We start from the raw sequence: 25,007 nt of genomic DNA, 5'->3' as shown, positions 1-25,007 counted from the left end.
CATCTGATTACAGTACAACTGTAGCTTAGCGCATCGTGTAGTATTGATGAATGTCAGTATTTTGAAGGTTCCAATCCATTCAATGAGCCACTCTGTGGTGTGTTTGTAGACTATTTATTTTACTCTTTGACTTTAGTTTTTCTATTTATAATTTAAATTTAGGGTGCATTTCGATGTCGAATCTAACTGAAGGTTCATCACACATATCAGTGAAAACAGCTTTTGACATTACCATTTACACATCGATGTCAATACAAATAAAATAAAAAAACGAGTAAATTACTTACAGTTCAGATGCCTTACCTTAAAGTCAGTATTTGGTCCAGTCTGTCCGCCTACTCTTGAGAGAAATACAGCACTTTTACCCTTCTTTCACACAAAAAAAGCTCAGTTTGACAGTTCCCCTTCATCTCTTCAGCAATAGTTCTGCTTAGCCTTAGAATTTTCTGCCTTCTTATTTCTATTTATTTTATTTTACACTCAAATTTCTTGGCATATTTAAGTTGCTCTCTGCTGACAACTACTTCTGTGTCTGATTGTATACTGTGCTGTTAGCATAGAGCTCCTCCTGTCATGATGTAGGGATGTTTTGTTGTGCAAGTTTGTTTAATATGAAAAAAATCTGCCGAGGTTAATAAAGACTCTTGCTTTTTTCACTTTTTATCAGACTGCACTCAGTGTCTGCATGTAATTCTCATCAAGTTGCAAAAGTGTTCCTTTCTACCTTGAAATCTGTTCCATCCACTGGATGAGAAATTAAATGACCACTGTGGTCAATTTTGAGATTTTTTTCTGAGGCAATTTGTTTGGTTGATTGGTTTGAGGAATCTTTAAATGCAAGATGAAAGTCATCCGATGAAGTACTTTCATCAGCACCTTTCATCAAACGTACAGCCTTGCAATCAATTGCTATTCCAAAAAATATTTATTGAGACTGGTTGGAGATTGGCTTTTGATTGTTCTGCAACCACAGCAGGGGTCAGCATTAGGAGCATATTCCTGCACTGGAGCCAGCACCAGAGGAAGAAGGCTGGGTAGATTTTGGCTCATAGTTCTTGTAAACCCTTAATTACAGTTATGTTGTATTAAATTTGGATATACAGCCTAAGATTTAAAAGTAAATAGACTATCTTAAATATTTAAACCAAATCAAAACATAGATACAGTTCCACAAAGCAGGTGACATAATTTGTGGGTGATCGTGGCTCAAGAGTTGGGAGTTTGCCTTGTAATCGGAAGGTTGCCGGTTCGAACCCGGCTTGGACCGTCTCAGTCGTTGTGTCCTTGGGCAAGACACTTCACCTGTTGCCTACTGGTGGTGGTCAGAGGGCCTGGTGGCGCCAGTGTCCGGCAGCCTCACCTCTGTCAGTGTGCCCCAGGGTGGCTGTGGCTACAATGTAGCTTGCCATCACCAGTGTGTGGATGACTGGATGTGTAAAGTGCTTTGGGGTCCTTAGGGACTAGTAAAAGTGATAAATATATAAATACAGGCCATTTACCATAATTTAATGTTTTAAATAAGCCTTTGTGCAGAAAAGTGGCCAAACATTTCCAAACAGAGGAGTTCTGAGCAGTTTTCTCACCAGATGTTCCTAGCATACTCTCACTAAATGTTTCCCTTAACCAGGCCTGGCAGCACTGCCACCTGATACTACACTCTAGCAGATGGTTGTCACTTGACACCTCAGCTCCTCTCACCTGCACGTCACTCATATCTGGGAACTCGGTGTAAAAAAGGCGGTGGACAGATAGATAGATAGATAGATAGATAGATATTACAGGAGGTAAAGGCAATCCCAAGATGACACAGGAATGAGTGGATGCGGGCAGACTGTTACAGATGCGCCATAAATACAGACTCCATCGTTACATAATTTTAGACTCACACATTCGCAATCACATCCCGGTCTTCGGGATGAGGGACTGCATGGATTAGGGATCTGTAATGCCTTGCTTGAAACGTGTGGTCCGAACGCCTCCGGGGTCCTTGAGTGAATTACAGATCAGCCTGTAATTCATGTGAGTTGTCATCGAGTGGGTGTGGAAGAGGATAATCACATCAGATGCAAGGACTCTGTTGGAAAGGGTTTAGAGCTGACGCACCGTGCGTCTGTGCCAGCGGTGATCTCCGTGTCATACTCTGATGATGGTGAATAACTACGCTTCTACGTCATCGTGACAGCGATGACGCAGAGTGTTGCACACCCTTTAGAAAAACGGTTCAGGGAACCTCATTTTGCCCGAATGCCAACATGAGGGGTTTTTTTTTTAACTGCTTTGGGGTCTGCTGCCTTGGTTGCTAGCACAAAACACATTTCCACCCAATAAAGTCGAATATGTGTTATTTTACTCATACATACGTAACGACTCGCACCTGGTGAATTTCCGCTGTTTGTGCAGTGCGCACTTACAGGACAGGGAGGAGAGCCGAATAAAGACAGGTGTGAGGGGTGGGGCATGTTGTCTTCTGGGGACACCAGTCAAAACCCTACTCAGAGGTCAGCGATGCTTTACTGGTTTGTGTGAATAAACTTGGCACGGGTCCCGAGTGATGTTTGTTAATAATATTTGTTGAAAAAGTCTCTAAACGTTTAATGAGCGACGTTTTATGGCTTTTAGACCGCTTAAATGACCGTGCAGCTGGTTTCCTGAGGGTTGACTTACTTTTGTGTTTTTTTTGTTTCAAACACTACCCTATAATATGTTGGTGTCTGTGAGATGTGTTCTGTGGAGTTGTGGCTCTGTGGCACCACCGCAGACCACTCCCATGACGAACCATCGCTTTCTGTGTGTTGTGTTCTCTGTACAGGCCTCGGTGCTCTGCGCGTAACAGCAACGCCGCTCCGCGGCCCCGATCAGGAAGTGAATTTGAAGAAAATAAGCGACTGTGGAGGTAGAATGACATAGGGAGCGGGAGGTGGAAGAGAAGCAAGCGGAAAAAGAAGCGACTAACAGAGGGAAGAATCGACCTGCTTTCTGGACCTGTATTGGGCTGTTATCCCGGGATATACTGCACACAAAAAATGCTTATAAAGGAATAGTAAGTAGGTGTGTGTGCAAGTGAGAGAGTGTTCGAAAAGGTAACGTGTGCGCGTTTGCCTGTCTCCCCCGTCTCCTTTCGCACCGCTGACATTGTGGCCAGTCGCCCGACCGGGAAATTGCAATAGCGCGGCCAGGGTGATGTCGAAACCCCGCACCTGCTCGGTGTCCGTGATCATTTTTCATGCATGCAACACTCTCGCCACCCTGAAGTATTCGCGGAATAAACTGAGAGGGAAATTTAGCGGCAGCTGTAGTTGCATCAGCAGCCGGCGTGGCTGTGCCCTTCACATCCTGCATCACAAGCCATCAGCTGAAATCGGGAGGCTTTCACTGTGGTGGCGAACAGAGTAATTCCCTCCGCTGTAGTGCTAAAATGACGGATGCTCGAGAGGAGCTGAGGGACAAATGGCTGGCGTAAGCCGCGTCGTGCCAGCGTCCATCCCTGTTAGCCGCTGTGGCCATGTTATTGATGCGCGGTGAAGGTGAAACGACCGATGAAGCATTCCAGCATTTGCATCTAGAGGAATGGAGACAGTGAGATGGAGAATGACCCAGGGTGGATGGTTGATTAAGGAGCAGGAGCGGTGGGAGTGGGCAGGTAGAGGAGGTGGGCGCAAAGCTTGGGGGAGAAAAGGGCAAATGGCGAGGTTTTAATGCACCAGTTAGATGTTAGAGAATTTGGCTGCTGGGCCGAAAGGATGCAATGGCACACAGTGTGGTTTTGTGGCTTGAAATGGGGAAAAAAATTAAATTGACAAATTGTTTGAATGCGTTTTTGCGGGCCTCTGTGTAACTGACTGAGGCCTGCTCACTCTTAGCTGGTGGTTAAAATAAGGGCAAGGCCGATGAATGGCAGATGAACTGGGCTGATATTGTCCTTCAAATGGAGAAAATCCTGCACGTTTTAATCATCATTGTCACACAGACAGAATGTTGTTCCTTTATTTCTTTGCTGGTGTCAGTGTGCAGTGTGTATATTAGGTTTTTTGTTCCAGGAAGCTGATGTTCACCTGTTTAAAAAAAAGACACAAAAAAGAACGATGTGTGCTTCCTTTAGGTGTTCTGTGTTTTAGTAGTTTCAATGATATGCATCGCCTTTTAAATAAAAAAAAAAATCCAAATACATTTGGGCTTTTTTCACATTTTTTATTATAAGCATGTTTGTTGCAATTTTGTGGCAAGGTCAAACCTGAACTGTGTGGCAGAAATATCTAAAAAAAAAAAAAAATTCTGATCAGAGTCTCTCTGTCACTGGTTATTGTCTTGATTTGCCATCACATCCTCTACATTTAATCAATAAATGGCCCAGCACAAAAAGCACAGGATCAGAGTGATGGCATCCTAAAGATCTGAAGTGATTAGGGAGACTCTGGGCCTCAACAGCCAGCCTGGAAATTAATTAAATCAGTCACGATTAAATTCTAAATGTATTTACGCACTGTCAACACTCAAAGATGCTTGTACACGCACATCCACACACAGAGTTACGCACGCCAAGATACCATCATGAGGGTCAGGAGAAAAAGAACAGATCCATGTCCAGTTTCTGTAGTGCTCCTCACCTGAACCACTGACCTACATCACTCATGATCCACTTTTCTTCAGCTTAAGCACTTTGGCAGGTGTACATGCATGTAGCACCTGCTTTAGATTTTAAAAACCTGATTTTTTTTTTTTAATAAAAACCTGATTTGATCAAAGGAATAGAAGCAGGAAAAAGAGGAAGACGGAGGGAAAATAGATAAAGAGGAAAAGAAGAAAAGACGAGCAATGCAGGATGGGTGTTTGTTTTCTAAAGCAACAAAGTGACACCTGATCTTCCTGTCAAGACCATTAGACCAAGGAGACTTGCAGAGAGTAAGAGAAATATACAATCACCGGCCATTTTGTTAGGTACACATTGCTAGTACCAGGCTGAACTCCCTTTTTGCTGTTAGATCAAGGTGCTAGAAAATTTTCTCAGATATTTGGTCCAAATGGGCAAGCTAGCATCTAGGGAAAATTGATACATTAGAGTATCAATTATAGATATCAACAGATATGTGACCTTCTATTATTGATCACACCTAATTGCTGTATTGTCAGAATCAAATTGAATTTAGTTGCCAACTTGTCTCCATTCAATCTTTGACTGGTAGCAGACTGACTCCATCTTATGGTCGGTTTTAGTGACAGCGTTGATGTGCTTGACAGTCTCATTTTGCAGAAAAACATAACTGAAGAGAGATAAGCTTATCTTACTGGATAAAACAAATGTTGACAAGGTTTAACTTTGAGGACATAATTTGCATTTAAAAAGGTGACAAATCATGGCATATGTTATTGGGATACTCAGCGTATGACAAAATGTTAAAAATCACAGTTATATCTTGTTGCAAGTGAAGTATTATGACAATATTGTACTATGGGGTGTCTGGTGAGTCCAGCCTGTAATAGCATCATAGAGTTGCTGGAGATTTGTCAGATGGTCAGGTTGGCTGTGGTGTTTGAATAATGTTCAGATTGTATTCAAATGTGCTAATGAAACATCCCTCACAACATTACACCACTCGTTTGAAGCATTAGATGGATGGATCCATGCTATTATTTTGTTTACGCCAAATTCTGACCATCCCATCCAAATGTTGCAGCAGAAATTGAGATTCATTAGACCAGGCAACATTTTTACAAGCTTATATTGTCCAATTTTGATTAGCCTGTGTGAATTTTTCTTAATTTGAGCGGCTGTAGCCCTTTAGTATTAGACATGGTTACAAATGGTTATTTGAGTCAGTGTTGCCTTCCCATCAGCTCAAAGCAGTCTGGCCATATTCCTTTGACCTCTGGCATTACTACCCCCCCCCCCCCCACACACACACACACACACACACAGAGAACTGCTGCTCACTGCATTTTCTCTTTTTTTGGACTACTCTCTGTAAACCCCAGGAGATGGTAGTAGGGCAAATTCCCATTATATAGTACTTTCTGAAGTACTCGGACCAGCCCCTCTGACACTAACAACAACGCCACATTCTAACTTACTTCTTTACCTTTTAATTTGATCTTCAACAGATCGCCTTAAATGCGTCCACATGCTTAAATGCATCGATAATCGCCCTGTGCCTGGGTGATGAGATATTTGCATTAACAAACAGCTGAAAAGTTGTATCTAACAAAATGGTCAGTGAGTGTAGAAGAAGCATTATGACTACTACATTTTCTGTTTTTTACACCGACAGTTAAATTTTAATATTTGCCTTAGGCACGCAGATATTTCTTTCACCATTTAAAAAGAGATGAGCAGTAATAATTTTAATGCATCAGAAAAAAACAAAACAATGTAACTGCAACCCTTGTAAACAAAAACAGAACTTATATTGGTAAATTCAAATCTCAAATGTTGTCATTTGACATTAGGGCCAGTCCCTGCCTTCTTTGCAGCATCTGGTCTACCGGTCAGTGTTTGGCTGGGACTCAGAGCCAGATTACACTCAGTGGCGAATGGGATGTAGGATTAAGTGAATTTGGGCATACCTCACACACTCGCAGAACAATCAACAAAGCTGCATACTGTACATGTGCATTCTGTGGTCTGGGATGCAGGAGGCGGTGCAGCATGTTTAAGCTGCTGCTTTATTGTGTGCAATGTAACAGAGCCCAGATGTTGTGTGTGTGTGTGCTTGCATGTTTGTGCAGAATGAGTTTTTGCTAAGATGTTGAATTCTGAATGTGTGTGGGCATCTGTGTAACTGTTAGCGTTGATGGACTGTAAAGTTTTATTTCTCCATACACATCGATGTGCCAGAGTTCTCTAATTGTGACTTTATTCATTATTCTTCATTGTACGCGATCTTTTAAAAAAAAAATCAATATAAAATCCAAGAATGGGGTTATTTAATCAAAACAACAGTGCAAAGTTACATGTTGATTAATAAATTAGCATAAAACTATGAACTCATTAATAGATTACTATAATAAAAATAGTAGATTTTTCAGTATAATATTTGTATGTATACAAATATTATTGTAGCTTGTATAATGCAACATGCTATCTCAGCACTCCTAGTTGGATGTCTTATCATTATTTTTTAATGTGTCATTTTATCAATATGAGTGAAATGCAGATTTTGCAGGACAAGTTTGTTGGTGATGTGTGTATGTGGCCGTGTGTTGGGCTTCTGCATTTCCCCAGTGCTTGTTTTAAAACACAGTGATACAACAGAAAAAAATTAGACACAGCAGTTATTGGAAAAGGCAAAACAAAAACAGCAGATGAACCAACAAATGCTGCTTGTATGAGAGAAATCTGATGTCTGTTTATGTGAATTCAAGTGAATTTGACTGTTTTCGTTCACATAGCCCATATAAACATTCGGGGATTTATTTGTAACTAAGCAACAGCAAAAAGATCATGCCTTCTTTTTTTTAATGGTTCAGTGATACGAGGGTCACATTTAAATACATTAAATTTATACTAAATGGGACTTTTAATATTTTATTTTTTTCCAAATGTCTCATATCCATCCACACAAGGATAGATTTGTTAGATTTGTCATTTACTTCATCTTAAAGAATAACTTCTGAACAACTTGTGTTATACGATGAATTGAAGTTTAGCTGCTGTCACATACTTTGTATAGTTCAGTACTGCACATCCAGATAAAGACTATTATCCTTTGCTCACATGGCACAGCAAAAAGGGTGTGTATATGAGAAAAATTGGTATTCCAATAAATATTAAGTTGAATAGTTAAACATGGCTTCTCATGTTGTCAGCTTGACATTTTCACAGAGGAAGTTCATTTCCCGCCAAAGGCACAAGAAAACACCTTTCTGGGGATTTGTACTCAGACAAGTTCAGTGTGCTTTACAAGGGCAGTTAAAAAAAACTCAACAGAGATTCTGAGAAACTTGAATTGTTCCAATGTAGCATGAAAACAGCAAAAGATCTGACTTCACAATAGCAAAATTGTCCATTTCCTATGAGAAAACCCTATGAGGAAACCTGTGGTGACAGTGGGGAGGAAGAACTCACTTTTAAAAGAATGAGCCCAAGTCTCCAACATGCCCCTGAGTCTGTCAGGGGCATGTTGGAGACTTAAGCTTCAACTGTTACATCACAACCAAAAACATTTTGAGTTTTTAGCGCATTAAAAGAAGCATCTTAAACAGTTTAAACAGAATCATCTGGATTTTCATGTCTTTTTTTGTTCATCATATTTGGTGTGAATGGAACTGTGCTGCATGTCTGCCCATTGTTCAGTATACATTACAAGCACGAGTTCAGGAGTTTTAGTGTAACATTTTGAGTAATTTCACGTATTCTTCCCTCTTTTCCAGTCGAGTGATTCTTCCTATTTCCGTGGAAGAGGTAAGTGCTATCTCAGTATATTTCAATGCGTGTAAGTGTCTCTGTGTGTTAGCGAGATTTGCTCAAGGCTCAGCCTATGTTATCTGATTTTATTTTATTTTTTTAGCTCTGTTTCCTCAGAAGCTGTGTCAGTAAAGCTCCTCTTCTTTGGATTGTTTTGTGTGTTTACATTTTTGATGCCCACATGTTCTAACACATTTTTCATATATCCACACACATCCAGCCTGCATAGGAAAATCCATCTTAAGAGAATCTCTTATCTTAGATAGACCATTGAATCCACACAGTATTTCACTGTCCTTACACTCCGTGTCTGTGTCCATCTGTCGTGTCTTGTCATCACTTCCATTGCAGTCTGCCTGTCTATTCAGGCCTGCATTGTAAATGAGTCACCTGAAACTGCTTCCATGACATCACGCTTACCCCCCACCTCCTTTTTCCTCTGCCTTTATATTTTTGGAAAATTAAAGCAGTCTAATCTACTTTTGCTAGAGACCTATGACTAATACTGCGCATTTATTACAAAATATTTAAATACATTTAAATCACTTAATCTTACTGTAGCTTAAAGCATCGGTGTGAAGCACCAGTGCGTGCTCAGACGCTGCAGTGTGCCACATAAACGCCAGATCAGTCACAGGAATTCAAGAATTCAAATCGGAGACTTGACCAAATCATACTGTTTCATATTTTCGTTTAAAATCAAAACCACGAAGCAGTGGAATGAGAAATAAGTAATGCTGATTTCCTCCGAAGGCGTTTTCAGATTTAAATGTTTCTTCTCTTAACTGTGTCTGTTTGTAGACATTATCTTATTATCTCCAATTATATCTCTTAATAATCAGGCAGATTTCCTCTAAAGCACAAGAAGTGGACACTGTGTCACAAGCAGATGCTGAAAAAGTACTGAAAAGGAAATATTTGAGTTAAATGTGACAAACCTAATCCTAAAGACAGTTAACCAACTGAATCCCATCCCTCGAGCATGTCTGTTTCCTTCTCTAAATTCAGACTCTCTGAAACAGCAGTCTTCAGTTATTTGCCATTTCACTGAGTGAAACAGTGTTTTTTTTTTTTCAGTGAGACTACTGACTGTCAGAGCCTGGTGGTGGTAAAACCTCCCTGAAGAGTTTTGCTGAAATTGAATTTCCTGTCTGCTAACTTCTTGCCAAGGGCCACCGTTTAAGATAAAGCTTATCAGTACTTTATTTGCATGAAAAGTAGAAAGTTCTGGCGTAACTGGACAAAGACTGATCCCACAAGGCAAGGTCGAGTTATAATTGTCCAACGCTGTTACCCAGGAGGCTTTGCTGTTCCTGCATCCCGTTTTTTCAGTGGGTAGCTACAGTATCCATGCCTGTTCAGAGGGAACCGTCTCCAGTGTCCATTTGGCTTTCCAGTTTTTTTGGTTTGTTTGTTTTTTTCTCAGCAGATGTGTCTAGTCATTGAATAAACTCTAAGAAGCAATCATGGTCACACTCACTGCTTATTTAGAAAATGTAATAGTTTGCATATTTCAAGAAGGTCAATTAAACCTCTGTGGCTCATTTCATCTTTTTTTTTTTATTGCGGCTGCTGTTGCAGAGTAATCCTTTTTTTCCAGATGAACAAAACCAACTTTCTGAAATCTAAAACATCTGGCAGTCACAACTCATCACTATGTTTTTGCACTGAACAGAGTGATCTGTGGGTACCTAAAGATGAATCCACCCCCACATGCTGGTCTTGTTACACTCAGCAGAACTAGTGCTGCGAGATGAACCAAACTTATCTTTAAACATTTGGCTTCCATTCACCATCCCCATTCATTTCATAGCTCCTGCTCTAATTATACGAGGTATCTAAAATTACTACCTAAGTCATGACTTGCCTAAGGCCTCTCACTGGACTACCAACACCAAATTTCAGAGAAGGCTCATCTTTGAGCTACAAAATGTACCGAAGACAGACAAATCATTTGATAAGGGAGAAAACTGAAAGTTGTTGACTACATAAAAATGTAATATAAAGTGCAATGTTTTAATGTTAAAAAGTCAATTTACTAAATTTACTATTTACTAGCTTTAGAGCCAGGCAGAAGCAGGAATTTTGCTGTTGATTTACTGTACACCAACATTCACTGCCTGAAAGTGAAGTGAGATCTTGTCTACCATGCTCACTTAAGGTTCATGGAGTGACAGGAGAGCATTAGATTACCACTTGACTCCATCGTGAGATGTTCTGTCAAGCTTAGTTATTTCTGTGCCCTATAAATGTATGTATATGTATACAAACGTGCCGTGGCAGGCGCAGCATATTTCTTCAGCCTAAGCATGAGTTTTTGTTGAGATTACCGCAGATTGTCAAATCCTCTTTGTTTCCTGCTTGCCAGGTTTTGCTGACCGCAAGAGAAACTTGCATTGTGTGTAAACACATAATCAGCGTTTTCATCATTTGAATTTAGTGAATGACACAGAAGTGCAGGAAGTCATACCTGGCAACGTCTGAATACAAAGAATAACTTTTATATGTCTCCTGTTAAAAGGTCAGAATACATAATAAATCAACTTGTCCCATCGTTGCGATGTTGTAAGCGTGTCTGCGTTCTGGTCCAGCTTTGTGCAGAGGTTATATGTGGATTAGAGGTGATTAAAAAATGAAAGAGGCATTGTCCTGTGCTTAAACAATCACATGCATACTTGGGATCAGGGAGAGGGGGGTGAGATGAAGACAGAGGCGTGAGACTGAGAAGTCGTGAAAGAGAAAAACAGTCGGGTGCGACATAAAAGTAGACAGGATGAAAATAAAATGTGGAGAGCAAGCATAAGTATATGGGAGATTATGAGAATTCAGGAAGAAGGAGAGGAATATGGAGCAATCAAGGAAAAGAGCCAAAGAAAAAGATGAAATGCACATGAAAAAATATACCTGTGTTTCACTGCGAAAGCGCTCTCATCTGGGTAATAATACATTGTAACTTCAGCATGTGTTCTTTTAAGGTAGACTTGAGAGGAAGTAGCTTTTTATTTGTCCCTTTAAGCCATGTTTTTACATCAATCCAACTATTTTTATATATTTTTGTTTTTTCCAGTACCAGGTTGGCCAGCTGTACTCTGTGGCTGAGGCCAGTAAGAATGAGACGGGTGGAGGAGAAGGAGTGGAAGTGCTAAAAAATGAACCCTATGAGAAAGATGGAGAGAAGGGACAGTACACACACAAAATATACCATTTGCAGAGGTAAGTATTTGTACAACAGGTTTGCAGTGTCAGACAATGCAGAAGAAGAATCTTGCATTCGATTCATTCATTTTTCTATTTCATATATTTGTACGTCTATTATCCCGTTACTTCAAAGTCTTAATTATATTTACTTCAGCTTCATTATATAAAGCAGCAGTTAACAACAAGGACACCATCAAGAGCCCTAATAATCTGATGATACCCTATGAGCAAACTCTTGGTGACAGTGGAGAGGAAAAATTCCCTTTTAGAAGGAAGAGCTGTCTGGCAGAACCAGACTTAGGGATCGATTGGAGGGGAAAGAGAGTGCATAAAATAGTAACACAGCATAGCATGCAAACTGGCAAATAAACACTTGGGCAGTGGAGACATAATCAGTCAATTATAGCAACACTTAGCACTTCCCACCCCAGAGAATATTTCTCGTGAATCCCAAGTGGGAGCTGGTTTCACAGGAGAGAAGCCTGATAGCTGAAGGCTCTGCTTCTTATTCTACCATAGTAAGCCTGCACTCTGACAGTGGGATGCTTTACTGGGATAATGTTTTACTATGAGGTCTTTAACATTTGGCATGATCATTCGGAACTTAGTTTGTTTAGAAGGAGAAATTTGATCTCTCATTCCAGTCCATGTTAGCACTGTCACTGCAGTGTTTTGGATCAGCTGAAGGCTTTCCAAGAAGCTTTTAGGAAAACCTGATAGTAAGGTTGGGGTTCTGGACTGTTTGTTAACCTACAAAGATCTAAATATGCTGATAGCACACTGATGCATGTAAGTAAGCTACCAGAAGCAACCACATGTAGTTTCTGCCAGAGGTGGGACCAAGTCATTGTTTTGCAAGTCTCAAGTAAGTCTCAAGTCTTTATCCTCAAGTCTCAAGTCAAGTCTCAAGTAATGTCAGGCAAGTCAGAGTCGAGTCTCAAGTCACTGGTGTAAAAGTCCGAGTCAAGTCACAAGTCTGAAACTTTGAATTTCAAGTCCTTTCGAGTCTTTAAAAAAAACAAACGAAAAAATAATGTTGCAGTTATGCTAAATGTAAATATTAGACCATGTAATTTTTTAATCTGTGTTTTTCTCAACACATGACAAAATAGTGAACTTAGAAAATATACACAAATTGTGAAATTGCACCTCTTTAAAATGCAGCTCAATTAAACCTAGCTCCAAGAATAATTTTCACCGACAGTTCTGAGATAAGCTGCATGTTATTCTTGGATGTAGTTGTAGGACCAGCTTTAAAATCGCATGACAAAAATATCATACACATTAAAAAAAACTGTATCACCAACGTAGCCTGGACAACATTTGCTAGTTAGATGAAGTCAGCTATCTCATCGTAGCATATTTATATGCATATTTATAATCATACGGTTCTTGGAGTGAGTGCACACACTCATGAAGTTTAGTAACTTCAGGTCACTGCAACAAGCCCAGGTACAGTTTACCGACGGATGGGTACAGGACCTTGAAATGCACCGTGTAGAACGAAAGACCATCGTACGTATCATAAGTTTACCAGTCTCACAAATCGTCTTCATAAATACACATTCCTTAACCGTTTATTAATAGGACCTTTGAGCTCAACGGTAATTAATTAGTAGTGGAAATAATTTCTGGTAGCATCACAGAAATGTAGCAGTGACAATAATATTGGATGCTGTAATCGTACTGGGCAATTAGTGATACAAAAAACCTGTTTTATCCTGTGAATAAAAGTATATGTTTTTGTCAATGTACCATAATAACAGAAGCGAAACGCAATATTGTGTCAGGACAATTCACTATTTATGCACAATAAATAAAGGAGCATAGCGCGACAATTTCTGTTCAGCGCCAGACTTGCTTGTAACCTATATCACCAATTATGTTATGAAAATGACGTATTAACTACTACAAAACACTGACCTTCGTGTAAATGCTTGGAGCAGACTAACATGTGAGCTGGAGTGTTCTGGGACGTTATATTTGATCTTTGAATGGCTGCAATCCAGGCCATCCGTCGCGTCTTTGTTACTTCGGAAACATGAACAATTTCTCTTCAACGACGTAATCCGATAACAACCGATCTCTTTACCCGTCGGCTTCCCGTGGCTGTCATGCGACCGGCTATTGCAGTTAATAATACAACAGCTTCTTGCCATTTTTGTGTTTCTTTTTATCGCTGTATAACTGATTTTAATTGAAAGCCTGCGTGCGCTAGTACCGCTTGCCACGAGTTCCCAGAATCCTTTGCGGTTCTACCCGTGAATGACGTCACATTTTCAATCTCTATATAATATGCATGCTAAATTTTATATTTGGGGTAAAATATCAAGTCTTTTCAAGTAAACCGGTTCAAGTCCAATTCAAGTCCCAAGTCATTGGTGTAAAAGTCCAAGTCAAGTCACAAGTCTTAGAACATTTTTTCAAGTCAAGTCTAAAGTCATAAAATTAATGACTCGAGTCTGACTCGAGTCCAAGTCATGTGACTCGAGTCCACACCTCTGGTTTCTGCCTATCAAGGTTTTAGTGCTTTTGTTGCTTTAGATCTTTATAGTGGGCATTCATATGTATTATAGCTATTCATGTTTATATTGCAAAGCTAAATCTAAAGCTTAATATAAAGGACTTGGTCAGGTAAAGGAAGGTTTTGCTGTGATGCTTAAGACCTCCAATATGAGAACTTATAATGAAGTTAAATAACTGAAATAAAAATGCTTTAAAATTAACTAGGCTTGTTTTCTCTTCACTCCTCTGCCCTGCAGTAAAGTGCCATCATTCGTCAGAATGTTGGCTCCAGCTTCAGCTCTCAATATCCACGAGAAAGCCTGGAACGCGTACCCATACTGTCGCACAGGTACGACACACATACACGCAGAGACACTTTATACCAGCACACAAAATGCTTAATCTCTGTGCTTTTGGTAATATTCATCACATAAAATACAGATTTGATTTGTGACATTTATCAGAATCACGTGTTTTTGTAGCTCAGGGATGCCTCGCTCAGTGGATTTTATTTGTGAAAGAAATATACCTTTTTTTTTGTTTAATAGGGGTTTAAGATAACTGATTTAAATAATGGCGCACACTCTTGCTAACTGTGTGTCTCTGGGTCTTTGTCACCTTGAAAGAGTAGCTGAATAATTTACTGTATGCCCAGAGAGAAGAGCCGTGCAATCACTCGAGCCTTTCAGGCTGAGATCACACACAGCCTGCCAGTTGCCAGACAGCCATCTGTCACACAAACACACAGAACAGGCAAAGGCACAACCTGTACCTACACACACACACACTGACAACTGGTGTTTAACAATTCCTCGTGACATCTGTACATTGTCCAATACTGTTAATGCGTATTGGTAGTGTTTCGTAGTGTTTTCAAATGTTCCTCAACTCAACTATTCTTGTGTTTCTCTCTGTCTGCTCCTGCGCTGTCTGCCATCGGGCTCTGCAGTCATCACTGTAAGTATGCGTGTTTACTTTGGAAATCGTGTGCGTTGACACAAAAGACACCTCAAACCTTGATGCTGAGAGAGAGAGAGCGAGTTAACCTGAAAGTTGAGAAAGACATGTGATCTATTTCAGTGGTGAAGCAGCAGGCGTAGTCAGACACCATTACTTTGTGTGTGCTTCATGTATTACTCAAGCTATGGGGACCTAAATCTGTTCACACAATATGGAGATGTGTTCTTCTATTGGGGCGGGGGGCTCCCTATTACAGAAATCATTAAAAACTTTGATGAGGACATTTTTGTTAAGGTTAAGTTTAGAAATGTTTAATTATGATTAAGGTGATTAGGGTTACAGTAAGTTAATGTAATGTCCTCTTAAGTCCTGGATACACAGCTGTATGCGCTGGTGTGTGTGTGTATGAGAACAGGAGTTAGGTGATATTTTAAGATCCTTTGCTTACTCTTCCTGTTTCACTCAATTTTACTTGTGTTTTCTCTGCAGAATGAGTATATGAAAGATAACTTCTTGATCAAGATTGAGACATGGCACAAACCTGACATGGGACACCTTGAAAATGTAATTATTAATGGCAATAATGACCTTTGGTGCTACATGCAGCAAGTTGAATGTCCATATTTTGAGTGGAAACAATGCAGATGGCACAAATGTGGTTGGGTTTTTCTTTACAAAATGTTTAATTTATCGATGGTGAGGTTTATAGTCTATTTTCCTCTCCTTGTGGTTGTGTTTTCTGTTGTTTAGTGGTTTCCTAATCAAAATCTGCTTCATAATATTTACTGGGACAGTGCTACTATACATGCATAAATGTAAATGTTATGTTATTAAAAAGCTATTTTATTGCCTGGAGAAACTTGCCTTCAGACACAGTATCTAGTTTTGTTCTCTCTGTCTCTGTTTCAGGTACACGGTTTGGATGCCGAAACCTGGAAGAAAGTGGATGTAGTCTATATTGATATTGCAGACAGAAGCCAAGTGGAACCAAAGGTGAAAACATCACCTTAAAATCAATGAGACCATCACAGCATCTAGCTTTCATACTTACGTGTCACCTTATACATGTTGTTTATTGTTGGGGGGCTTTTGCCATTTTTCTTCAGGATTACAAGCCTGAAGAAGATCCTTGCAAGTTCAAGTCAGTGAAGACAGGACGAGGACCTCTAGGACCAGACTGGAAGGTGCAGCTTTTTTGTTGTAAACATCTCAGTAGGCAGAGGCACATTTTTCAACCACTTTAATGTTAATCACTGATGTGCAAAATACAAAATATATTTGCACTGATACTTGTTGCTTAGCAACTATGATGTTTAGCCAGTGATGCCTGATCTGTGCAGAACAAAATTTGGTCATATGCAGCAATATAATGTAGCCACAGCTGCTTCTAAGGACATTAGGGTCCTGTCTTTTATCAGTTTTTCCTGAGTGGTTTTATTTAGTTGAATGGTTTTAGAAGCCAGCCCTTATTTACAGTTAGTATATATTATAGTGGATTTTTTAATCAATACTTTTAGTTTTAGAGCCTTTTTATTATTGTCAAAAGGTGTTGGAGAAAATCAGGAGAAGTGATGACCTCTGGATTTCTAAAACATTATTTATAGCCCTCAGTGTATCTTTATTGATTAAATATTAGTTGAATAGAGGCAAAGGTCCAGACATACAGATGTGTTATGCCTGAGGAACATTTGGTAACGTAAAAAAAGAATGTGTTTATGTACTTGCAGAAGGAACTGCCTAACAAGAAAGACTGCCCACACATGTGTGCCTACAAGCTGGTCACTGTCAAATTCAAGTGGTGGGGCCTGCAAAATAAAGTGGAGAATTTCATTCAAAAGGTTTGTTGAGAGGTTTTTTGTTTTATTTGCTTTTTACCTTATTATCATTTTGACACAACCAGGAAGCTACAGGTGATGGCCTGCTACTGAGGAGGGTTTATTGATAAAAAAGTCATTTACATTGTTTATCCTGCGGGACATATCCTTTTTTTCCTTCCTTGACAATATCTGTTAATGGCTGTTGCACCATGGTGTGTTATCCTTTGCACACATACAGTAAATCCTGACCGCTTGAGGTAGTAATGGAAAAAGGCACCACTCACTATCATGTCTTGACGCATGCTCATTCATCCAGGTAAATAAATACCAAAAGACTGATTCTGTTCACCTTGATGAAGCCTTTTTAGTGGGAGGAATGGTACTCCGTGAATTGTACTTATGGCCATTGATCCATGGTCATTGATCAGTGGAATTTGATCAGTGGTTGTCTGTGAAGGTTCTCAGTCAGAAGGTTGATCAGTGGTTGTTGATCAATGGTCATTACAATTTGCTTATTAATGATCAAGAAACTGACCTCACAGCCCATTGTTCCTTCAGTGGTGCTGATTTCAGTCGTTATGCAAATGTACTGTTTATAAGATCAGGGAAACCTGCAGTCAGCTCAGACTGAAGAAGTCACTTGAATGAGTGATGAAATGTTTCTCCCAATGAAAACTCTACATCCAGATGAACAGAATCAACCTTTTGGGACTAACTATCATGTTCCACATGTAAGCTGCCAGGCTCTCCGCGATAAACGGGGTAAAAGATTGGAAACAGGATGAAATTACACATCTCTTACGTTAAGAAATCCAGCTCCTTTAACTAATCCATAACTTTTCTCTTTATTGTTTCTGTTGTCTCACAGCAAGAGAAGCGTTTGTTCACTAATTTTCACCGCCAGCTGTTCTGCTGGATTGACAAATGGATTGAACTGAACATGGAAGACATACGTCGCATGGAGGAGCAGACACGTAGGGAGCTGGATGAGGTAAGCCAGGCAAGATTAAATTGAACTTGATACAGTGTATCTTTTAATGTTTTCTACCACATACCAACAGTTCGTTTTCCCCTATCACCTCCTGCAATTCTTCTGTGGGGACACAGAAGCGTTCTTAGGGCAGCCATGAGACATGGTCGATCTGGCGTGTTCTGGGTCTGCTGCACAGTTTTCTTCTAATTGGGAAAAGACCTTGACTGTCTCTTTTCGATGTAGAGTTCCTCTACATGTAGTCTCTCTTAGTCCCTCTCATAGGATGATCACAGACACCCCTTAAAGCAAGCTAGTTTATGCTGCTTGTGTATTATTCTTTTGACCAGGATCAACCAGTAGATATGTAGCTTTGCATCCGTCATCAAAACAACAGACCTGTACAGCACTCAGCTGTTGTACTGGTGCTGTACCAGATTTGCCTGTCATTCTGTCTCACTCATGAACAAGCCCAAGAGGTACTTGAACCCCTCCACTTAAGATGACACCTTAATCCCAATCTAGAACAGGAAACCCAATCTTTTCAGGCTGAAAACCATGACCTCAGTCTTAAAAGTGCTTATTCCCTGCTATTTAACACTTAGTACAGACCAGGTCAAGGCCATGCCACAGTTTGATGAAGCCAACACCATGTAAACACCTTGTTATAAGTAAGGCTATGATTGTAGTCCTTTGCAGACACACACACAGACAGCTGTGGAGCAGACAGACATACTTTATTATACTACTTCTGTCTGCTTGGAAGATGCAGTTCTTTCATATGCAGCAGCTCAACTTCTGCGTATTTCACACACATATTTCGTTGCCTTGAAATGTTGTGATTACTAGACACTAAAGCAAACAATTAAAAATTTATTGTGTGATTTTTCTCTTTTGTCAGATGAGAGTGAAGGACCCTGTGAAAGGGATGGTCGCTCTAGAGGACTGAGGCTGTATTGGACCGTGAATGCTGCTGTTCATCAGGTGAAGTTATTTTTGTCCTTTGTGTGATTGTAAATTAGTGCCATGACATGTTAATTGGAATACTGAATTTTTTTCCCCAGTCTAGCTGCTCATTGTAATTTCCCAAATCCAAGGTGATGTGTTCAAATTGTTTGCGTTGTTTGACCAGAAACCTCAGTGTTTTTTTTCTTCCGTAGTTAAGAAATTAATCAATTAGCAAAACCTTTGTCTTGTTTTAAGCTAAACCTTAGTGTCCAAGAGCCCTTTAAATGATCTCAGATATCAGTTACAGTGTATAAGTAACAAGAAATTGCAGCCAGTGAATGAAGTTATATGGTTATTAGGGATCACAAATGTTGGATTATTGAATCTAAAACAGCAGAATGTGACCTTAATAAGTCGCCAATTAACACATTTAACAGGCTTTTTTGTTGCTAAATTCTTCACTCTGATTATCGGCTAGTTCACATGCATGTTGTTGCTGGAAATGAGGTTCACAAGAGCAGGCACGCTTGAATTCTGAGTACATTTGAGAAAAGCATCCAACTAAATTTACATATATATTTAGTTACATGCTAACTAAATAGTATGCTTTTAGCATGCCACTAACTGCATGCAATTTATTTTAGCATGCAATAAACAATAAAGCAGAGGTGTGGACTCCAGTCACATGACTTGGACTTGAGTCAGACTCGAGTCATTACTTTTATGACTTTAGACTTGACTTGAAAAAATGTTCTAAGACTTGTGACTTGACTTGGACTTTTACACCAGTGACCTGGGACTTGAATTGGACTTGAACCGGTTTACTTGAAAAGGCTTGATATTTCACCCCAAATCTAAAATTTAACACGCATATTATGTAGAAAGTGTGCGCCATTAATTCAGTTCATTCATTCATTTATTCAAACCACACTCCATACGTATGTGTGCATGAGCTGTAGCACAGCCAATCAAATTAACCAGATTTTTTTTAAGAAGGAAAAAAAAACGCTCAAAAATGCTGCAAGGAGTTATTTTTTTTCAGGTACATAAATTATGAAGTAGTCAACACAAAACCGAAATGCAATATGCAAAACATGCAAGAAGAGAATCACAGAATCACAGACAGAGATGGAACAACTTCTTTTTTTTTTAAAGACTCAAAAGGACTTGAAATTCAAAGTTTCAGACTTGTGACTTTACTCGGACTTTTACACCAGTGACTTGAGACTTGACTCTGACTTGCCTGACATTACTTGAGACTTGACTTGTGACTTGAGGATAAAGACTTGAGACTTACTTGAGACTTGCAAAACAATGACTTGGTCCCACCTCTGCAATAAAGGAAATTAATTGTTTTTTAGGCAATTAAAAAAAGCAGACAATGTAAGTGATGACTGTCTTTCTGTCTTCTCTTTTAGATCAGAATATCCAGACACCAGCGGATTCACATCCTCCTTTTGTCTCAACTGACGCAACATCCGACCGGCCGGTCCAAAGCCCACCTCTTGCAGTCCAATTTGGTTTCAGGGACCTGGACCCAGTAAACTTCCAGTTTTCAGCTGATGTTCTCCGTCCTTCCCTCCTCTCACACTCATCTGTACTTTTGGTTTCTTTTTTTGATCTAGTGTCCCCATGTTAATTGCTCTGAGGCCTCCAGTAGCAAAATTATAGATCTTGTCAGTCAGTCCTCTCTTTCTGTCTAAATTGTTCTAAACTACAGAGAATAGTGTCATTTATCTCTGCAATTTAGGATTTATTTCTATTTAGGATATCCCAGTAGTGTATATATAAAGTATATCGGAGAGTTGAATAATTGTACTGAAGTACATATATATGTGTATATACATATATATATATATATATATATTAAAAAAAAAACAAGATTTTTAAAATGATTCAGTACATTTTCTGAGTGGATGTTTATTTTTTTCCAGATCAAGCCAAGCTGTATGCTCAGTGCTGTGTTGCTTGTTTGATCCTTTAATTTCTTCTTTTTTTGTCATTGTATCTCCTTTTCTCCATTTGTGTCATGCAGTGTTTCCCTTTCTTATTGAAATCGATTTGCAAATCTACAAATCCCAGCTGCAAGGTTGGGATTGTGCTAAGAGTTTTGTGTTATCTCTGCTATAAATCTGACCTAACAGATACGATTTTTGCCCCCGTAAAGATGTTGACAAGTTCATTAGCTTTTCTGCTGCTTTGTGAATGTGTGTTTGCATATATATATATATATATATATATGTGTGTGCGTGTGTGTGGTTGTGGCAGGGCTTAGTGGTGTGTGTCTTTGTAACATTGCTAGGTCACCAAGTTTTTCAGCTGTATTTTTCATGCCTCTTTCAGCAGATCCTCCCCAGTTTCATTTGGCTGTTCGGGGTGCTCGAAATTGCCGTAATTGAAGATTGTGTCTGAATAAGTATAGAGTAATGCATATAAATAGAAATACAGAGAGAGCAAAAGCTGAGAGGGGTGCTGGTAAAATGTGTCACCCTGCAAAATAAAAAATATAGAGCAGACAACTGGAACAGTCATAAACAAGTGTAGGCCTGTGTCTTTTTTTATTCTTCTGTTGGTGACCTGTGCTGTCATTCTGCATCAGGTCTTGCCTTGTCATCCGTTGTGTCATCTTCAGTGGATAAATGGTGTTATCCAGCAATAGCAATAACTATCATGACACACTGGTCTCTCCTTGGTCATTGCAGTTTTAGTAAACTGGAGCGCCTCAACTCAAGAGGGCTCAAGTTGCTTACTCATCATTAAATTCCATGTTTATTGTCTTTGCATGGGTTGATTTCTCTTGTGGGATCTAAAGGTTGCTATTTAAATTTGTGTTTTGTTTTGGAGGGGATTTTTCTGGGTGTATGCATGAGTGTGAATGTGTCATGCAGGGTAGTGAGTGTCTTTGTAGAAAGTTGATCCTAGTTACAAACAAGGAACAAATTAAGCTACAGCGGGCACTATTTTGTTTTTCTTCTTGCTGGTGTTTGTTTGGCCTCCTTTGCCTTCCTTCCGTCCTGTCATCTACTTCACATCCTGCACATGTTTTAACAGTATGGAAAGCTTAAAGAGAAAGCAACAGGTAACGAGACAAGAAAATGATTATGGACATTTTGCACTAACAAGCTAATATTAGTTCATGTAAAATAATTTAGAAACTTTAAAATAATAGATAAATAAAGCCTATTTTTTGTAGTTTATGCACAATCATTACTAAAGTACAATAATGCATACTTACTGAATTTTGTAGTATAAATATCAATTTCACTATTGGGTTTTTCATTTGCAATTACTAAATAAACATGGTATCGATCAAGTACTGTCATCAGTCAAAATGACGTCTGTCCCAAGCATTGCAAGAATTATTTCTTCCATTGACTCTTTAATTAGGATAAGTTATTTGCAGAAATTCTTAAAAATGCAAAAGTTTTCTGGAAGACTTCCAGAAGTTACTCTCATGTTAAGCTACATTAATCTAAAGGACTATTACGCTGAATCTGGTTAGATTCAGGTTTTCAGTTTACAGGGAAACGTGGAGCTGAATTGGCTCAGCCCTAACCCTAATTAACAAGAAAGGTAAATGATTGACAGACATTTGAGCATTGTCTTTGAGCCTAATCTAATGTGCACACACATTACTGATGAATTATTAAAAGGGACTGTTCTGAGGATCATTATCAACCTTGTGAACTATAAATTTTAAAAGGATAATGTTTGATCTTTTTATGTTTGCATATGCCAGATTACTTGAATAAGGCCATCGTGGCAAACATTTTTCTGTTGCCTCCTCTTTGACTCCAAAACACTGGCCCTGGATATTCAATCCCTGCACCTCTGTGTCCATCAAGTGTCTCACTCAGTGTCTGTGATGGGGCTACCAACTGATTCATGGAGGTTTGTGGATGTACTGTATGTACTGACTTTGTAAATAGTAAATAAATTATTGTAGATGAACACATATATATAGATCAGACTGTCCTGCCAAAGCCTACAGCACACCTCTTAACACTTGATCCTCTTAATTAATCGCTATCTACTCAGCATTACACACCCCACGCTGGCCACAGGATCAGAAAATGTTGAGTTCTAGTTGCTGAATTTAGTAGTGGTAAGACATTTTGAGGAATATTGTCAACTGTAGTCATAAAAAGGCATTCTTACATATTGTTATAGATGTTTAGGCTGCTCAAGTGAAGCAGCACTTCACATTTGGAGGAAAAAATAAGAAAAGAGCCTGTTTACTATTTCCTGTCTTTCATTATTCCCTCACAGGTACCACATCTCATTGGCAGGACAGTGTATAAATATATATTTTTGTTCTGAATGTTGTACCTCTGTTGTCAGTCTCTGAACTACACTGACTTCTCTCTGCAAAGGAACGGCAGCTTGGGTCACTTCATTGATCCACATAATTAGCTGATGGCGTCGGCCCTTCGTGACGCCGGGGTACGAGTTAGACTTTGCCCTCCTGTGGTTAGCAGTGGGGGAATCGAGGGGAAATTATTCTACATTTCGGAGCAGCTTCAACTGGGTGCTGGAGTGTTGGAGCTTAAAGCTACACGTGAGAAAGGACAAAAATATGTGGTTGTTTGAGAACAGATACTGATGTTTTTAAAAGTCTGAACCTACAAACTTGTGAGAGAACGTGGTTTAACAGAGACAATCTCATAGTTATCTGTTGTTAGATTCCTCGATTTATAATCAGAGTATGAAACCAAATGATTCCATAATAATCCCAAACTGTTTTTAAATCGTTAAATCTCTCTTTCTCTCTCTTACTTTCTCTCTCTCTCTCACTCCTGTTAACTCGTCTCCTGTTTTTCTTTCTTTTATTGTGAATTTGTGCCTTTTTGTCATTTTATCTTCTAATAACACTACTGTACATTGGAGACATAAAGAACTAAATAAAAAGAAACAAAGCAACTGTACATAAGTTTGATGTGAATGCTTTTTTTAAAATTATTTTAATGGATGTCATCGGTGTGAGATTATTTAAACATGGAAGACAATGTATGTTTCCTAAATGCAAGGGAAAAGTGACAGACAGACAGACAGTCAAAAAACGGTTCAAATATAAGCTAAAAAATGAACATTGACTTGCCTTGGCAAAATAAATCAAAACAGTTGTTGAAATCATCAAATGTTAATTAAAGCTACAAAGTATGACTTTTGAATATTATTCTTTGGTGCCCCTGGTGGACCTATAAAACACACAGACAGCAGACACCACACACATACAGACACAAACACTGTAGGCAGGGTAGAATTAATCAGGCTTTTTGTGGCAAAGATTACTTTAAATCCTGATTATGAGGCAGAGGATGGGCTGGGGCTGAGAGCTGCTACATATTTTGTTAGATGGTGATGAAACTACACAGTGTATGGATGTTTGAGAGGGAATATTTGACTTTACTAATGAACCACTGAGGATATTTTAGCTTATCAGTAAAAAGAAAACTGAGCTTACTAGTTGAAATATGAATGAAAAATTTATTTTGGTTCTTGAATCTAAAGATCAGAAAGTATTAATCAAGTTTTATGTTGTGATTTTGTTTGTTTTAATCTTTGTGTCTGTTCTGTTGATAACCTTTCTTCTTTCTTCCTATAGATGGCTTATTTATATCATGCACAACCATCCTGCAAGACCACAAAAATAACAGAATGAATCCCCGTAATTAAAGCATTACGCAGTCAATAAAATCCTTATAAAGTAGCATTTTAATGTGTAATGCAGAGCACCTTTCACATTCCATACTGTTAAGAAAATGAAGGATTGTTTCATACAAAGCAGGCTTTAGTGAAGCAAATGCCATGTCAATAAACAGACATGTCTATTCATAAACACTTTCTCACTGGGTTGTTAACCAACCTGGGATAATAGCTTGATCCGATGTTACGCTTAAGTCCAGCGTGGGCTGTGTGTGGGAATTTGCACCCAGGAGGGGAGCAGCTGAGAACAAAGTGAGGAAACCAAAAACAGTATCAAACAGTTAAACCAGCCTCACCACAGGAAAACAGATTCCCTTTGGACATCTCTGTCATCTGTGCACACAGCGTCTACTGCTTTTCCGGATACCACAAGACAGACACACAGACAAAGGTAATGGTTTAGTTAGACAGAGGGATGCTTTTGTTCTCATAAGGCAAAACGATCTCAGTAACTTGTTTGCGTGGGGTTTTTTGTTTTTTGGGTTTTTGTTACAGCACACTAGCA

General features: G+C 39.2%; 1 protein-coding gene across 1 annotated transcript; it reads left to right on the top strand.

Annotated features, from left to right (window-relative positions):
* Nucleotides 1-2,853: 2,853 nt before the first annotated feature.
* On the top strand, nt 2,854-23,711 carry pitpnab (phosphatidylinositol transfer protein, alpha b). Its single transcript, XM_085420644.1, has 12 exons — nt 2,854-3,040; nt 8,365-8,395; nt 11,466-11,611; nt 14,359-14,450; nt 15,051-15,058; nt 15,551-15,625; nt 15,971-16,054; nt 16,168-16,245; nt 16,789-16,899; nt 17,747-17,869; nt 18,750-18,832; nt 20,215-23,711. The coding sequence occupies exons 1-11, from the start codon at nt 3,024-3,026 to the stop codon at nt 18,795-18,797; spliced, it is 813 nt and encodes a 270-aa protein (XP_085276770.1). The 5' UTR covers nt 2,854-3,023; the 3' UTR covers nt 18,798-18,832; nt 20,215-23,711.
* The last annotated feature ends 1,296 nt before the right edge of the window (nt 23,712-25,007 follow it).

The sequence above is a fragment of the Rhamphochromis longiceps genome, linkage group LG10, assembly GCF_057381845.1.
Source record: "Rhamphochromis longiceps isolate RC_006_pf linkage group LG10, R_longiceps_female_GT1.1, whole genome shotgun sequence".
NCBI lineage: Eukaryota > Metazoa > Chordata > Actinopteri > Cichliformes > Cichlidae > Rhamphochromis > Rhamphochromis longiceps.
The sequence above is the reverse complement of the archived record's forward strand: the minus strand, read 5'-3'. Positions and strand labels throughout refer to the sequence as shown.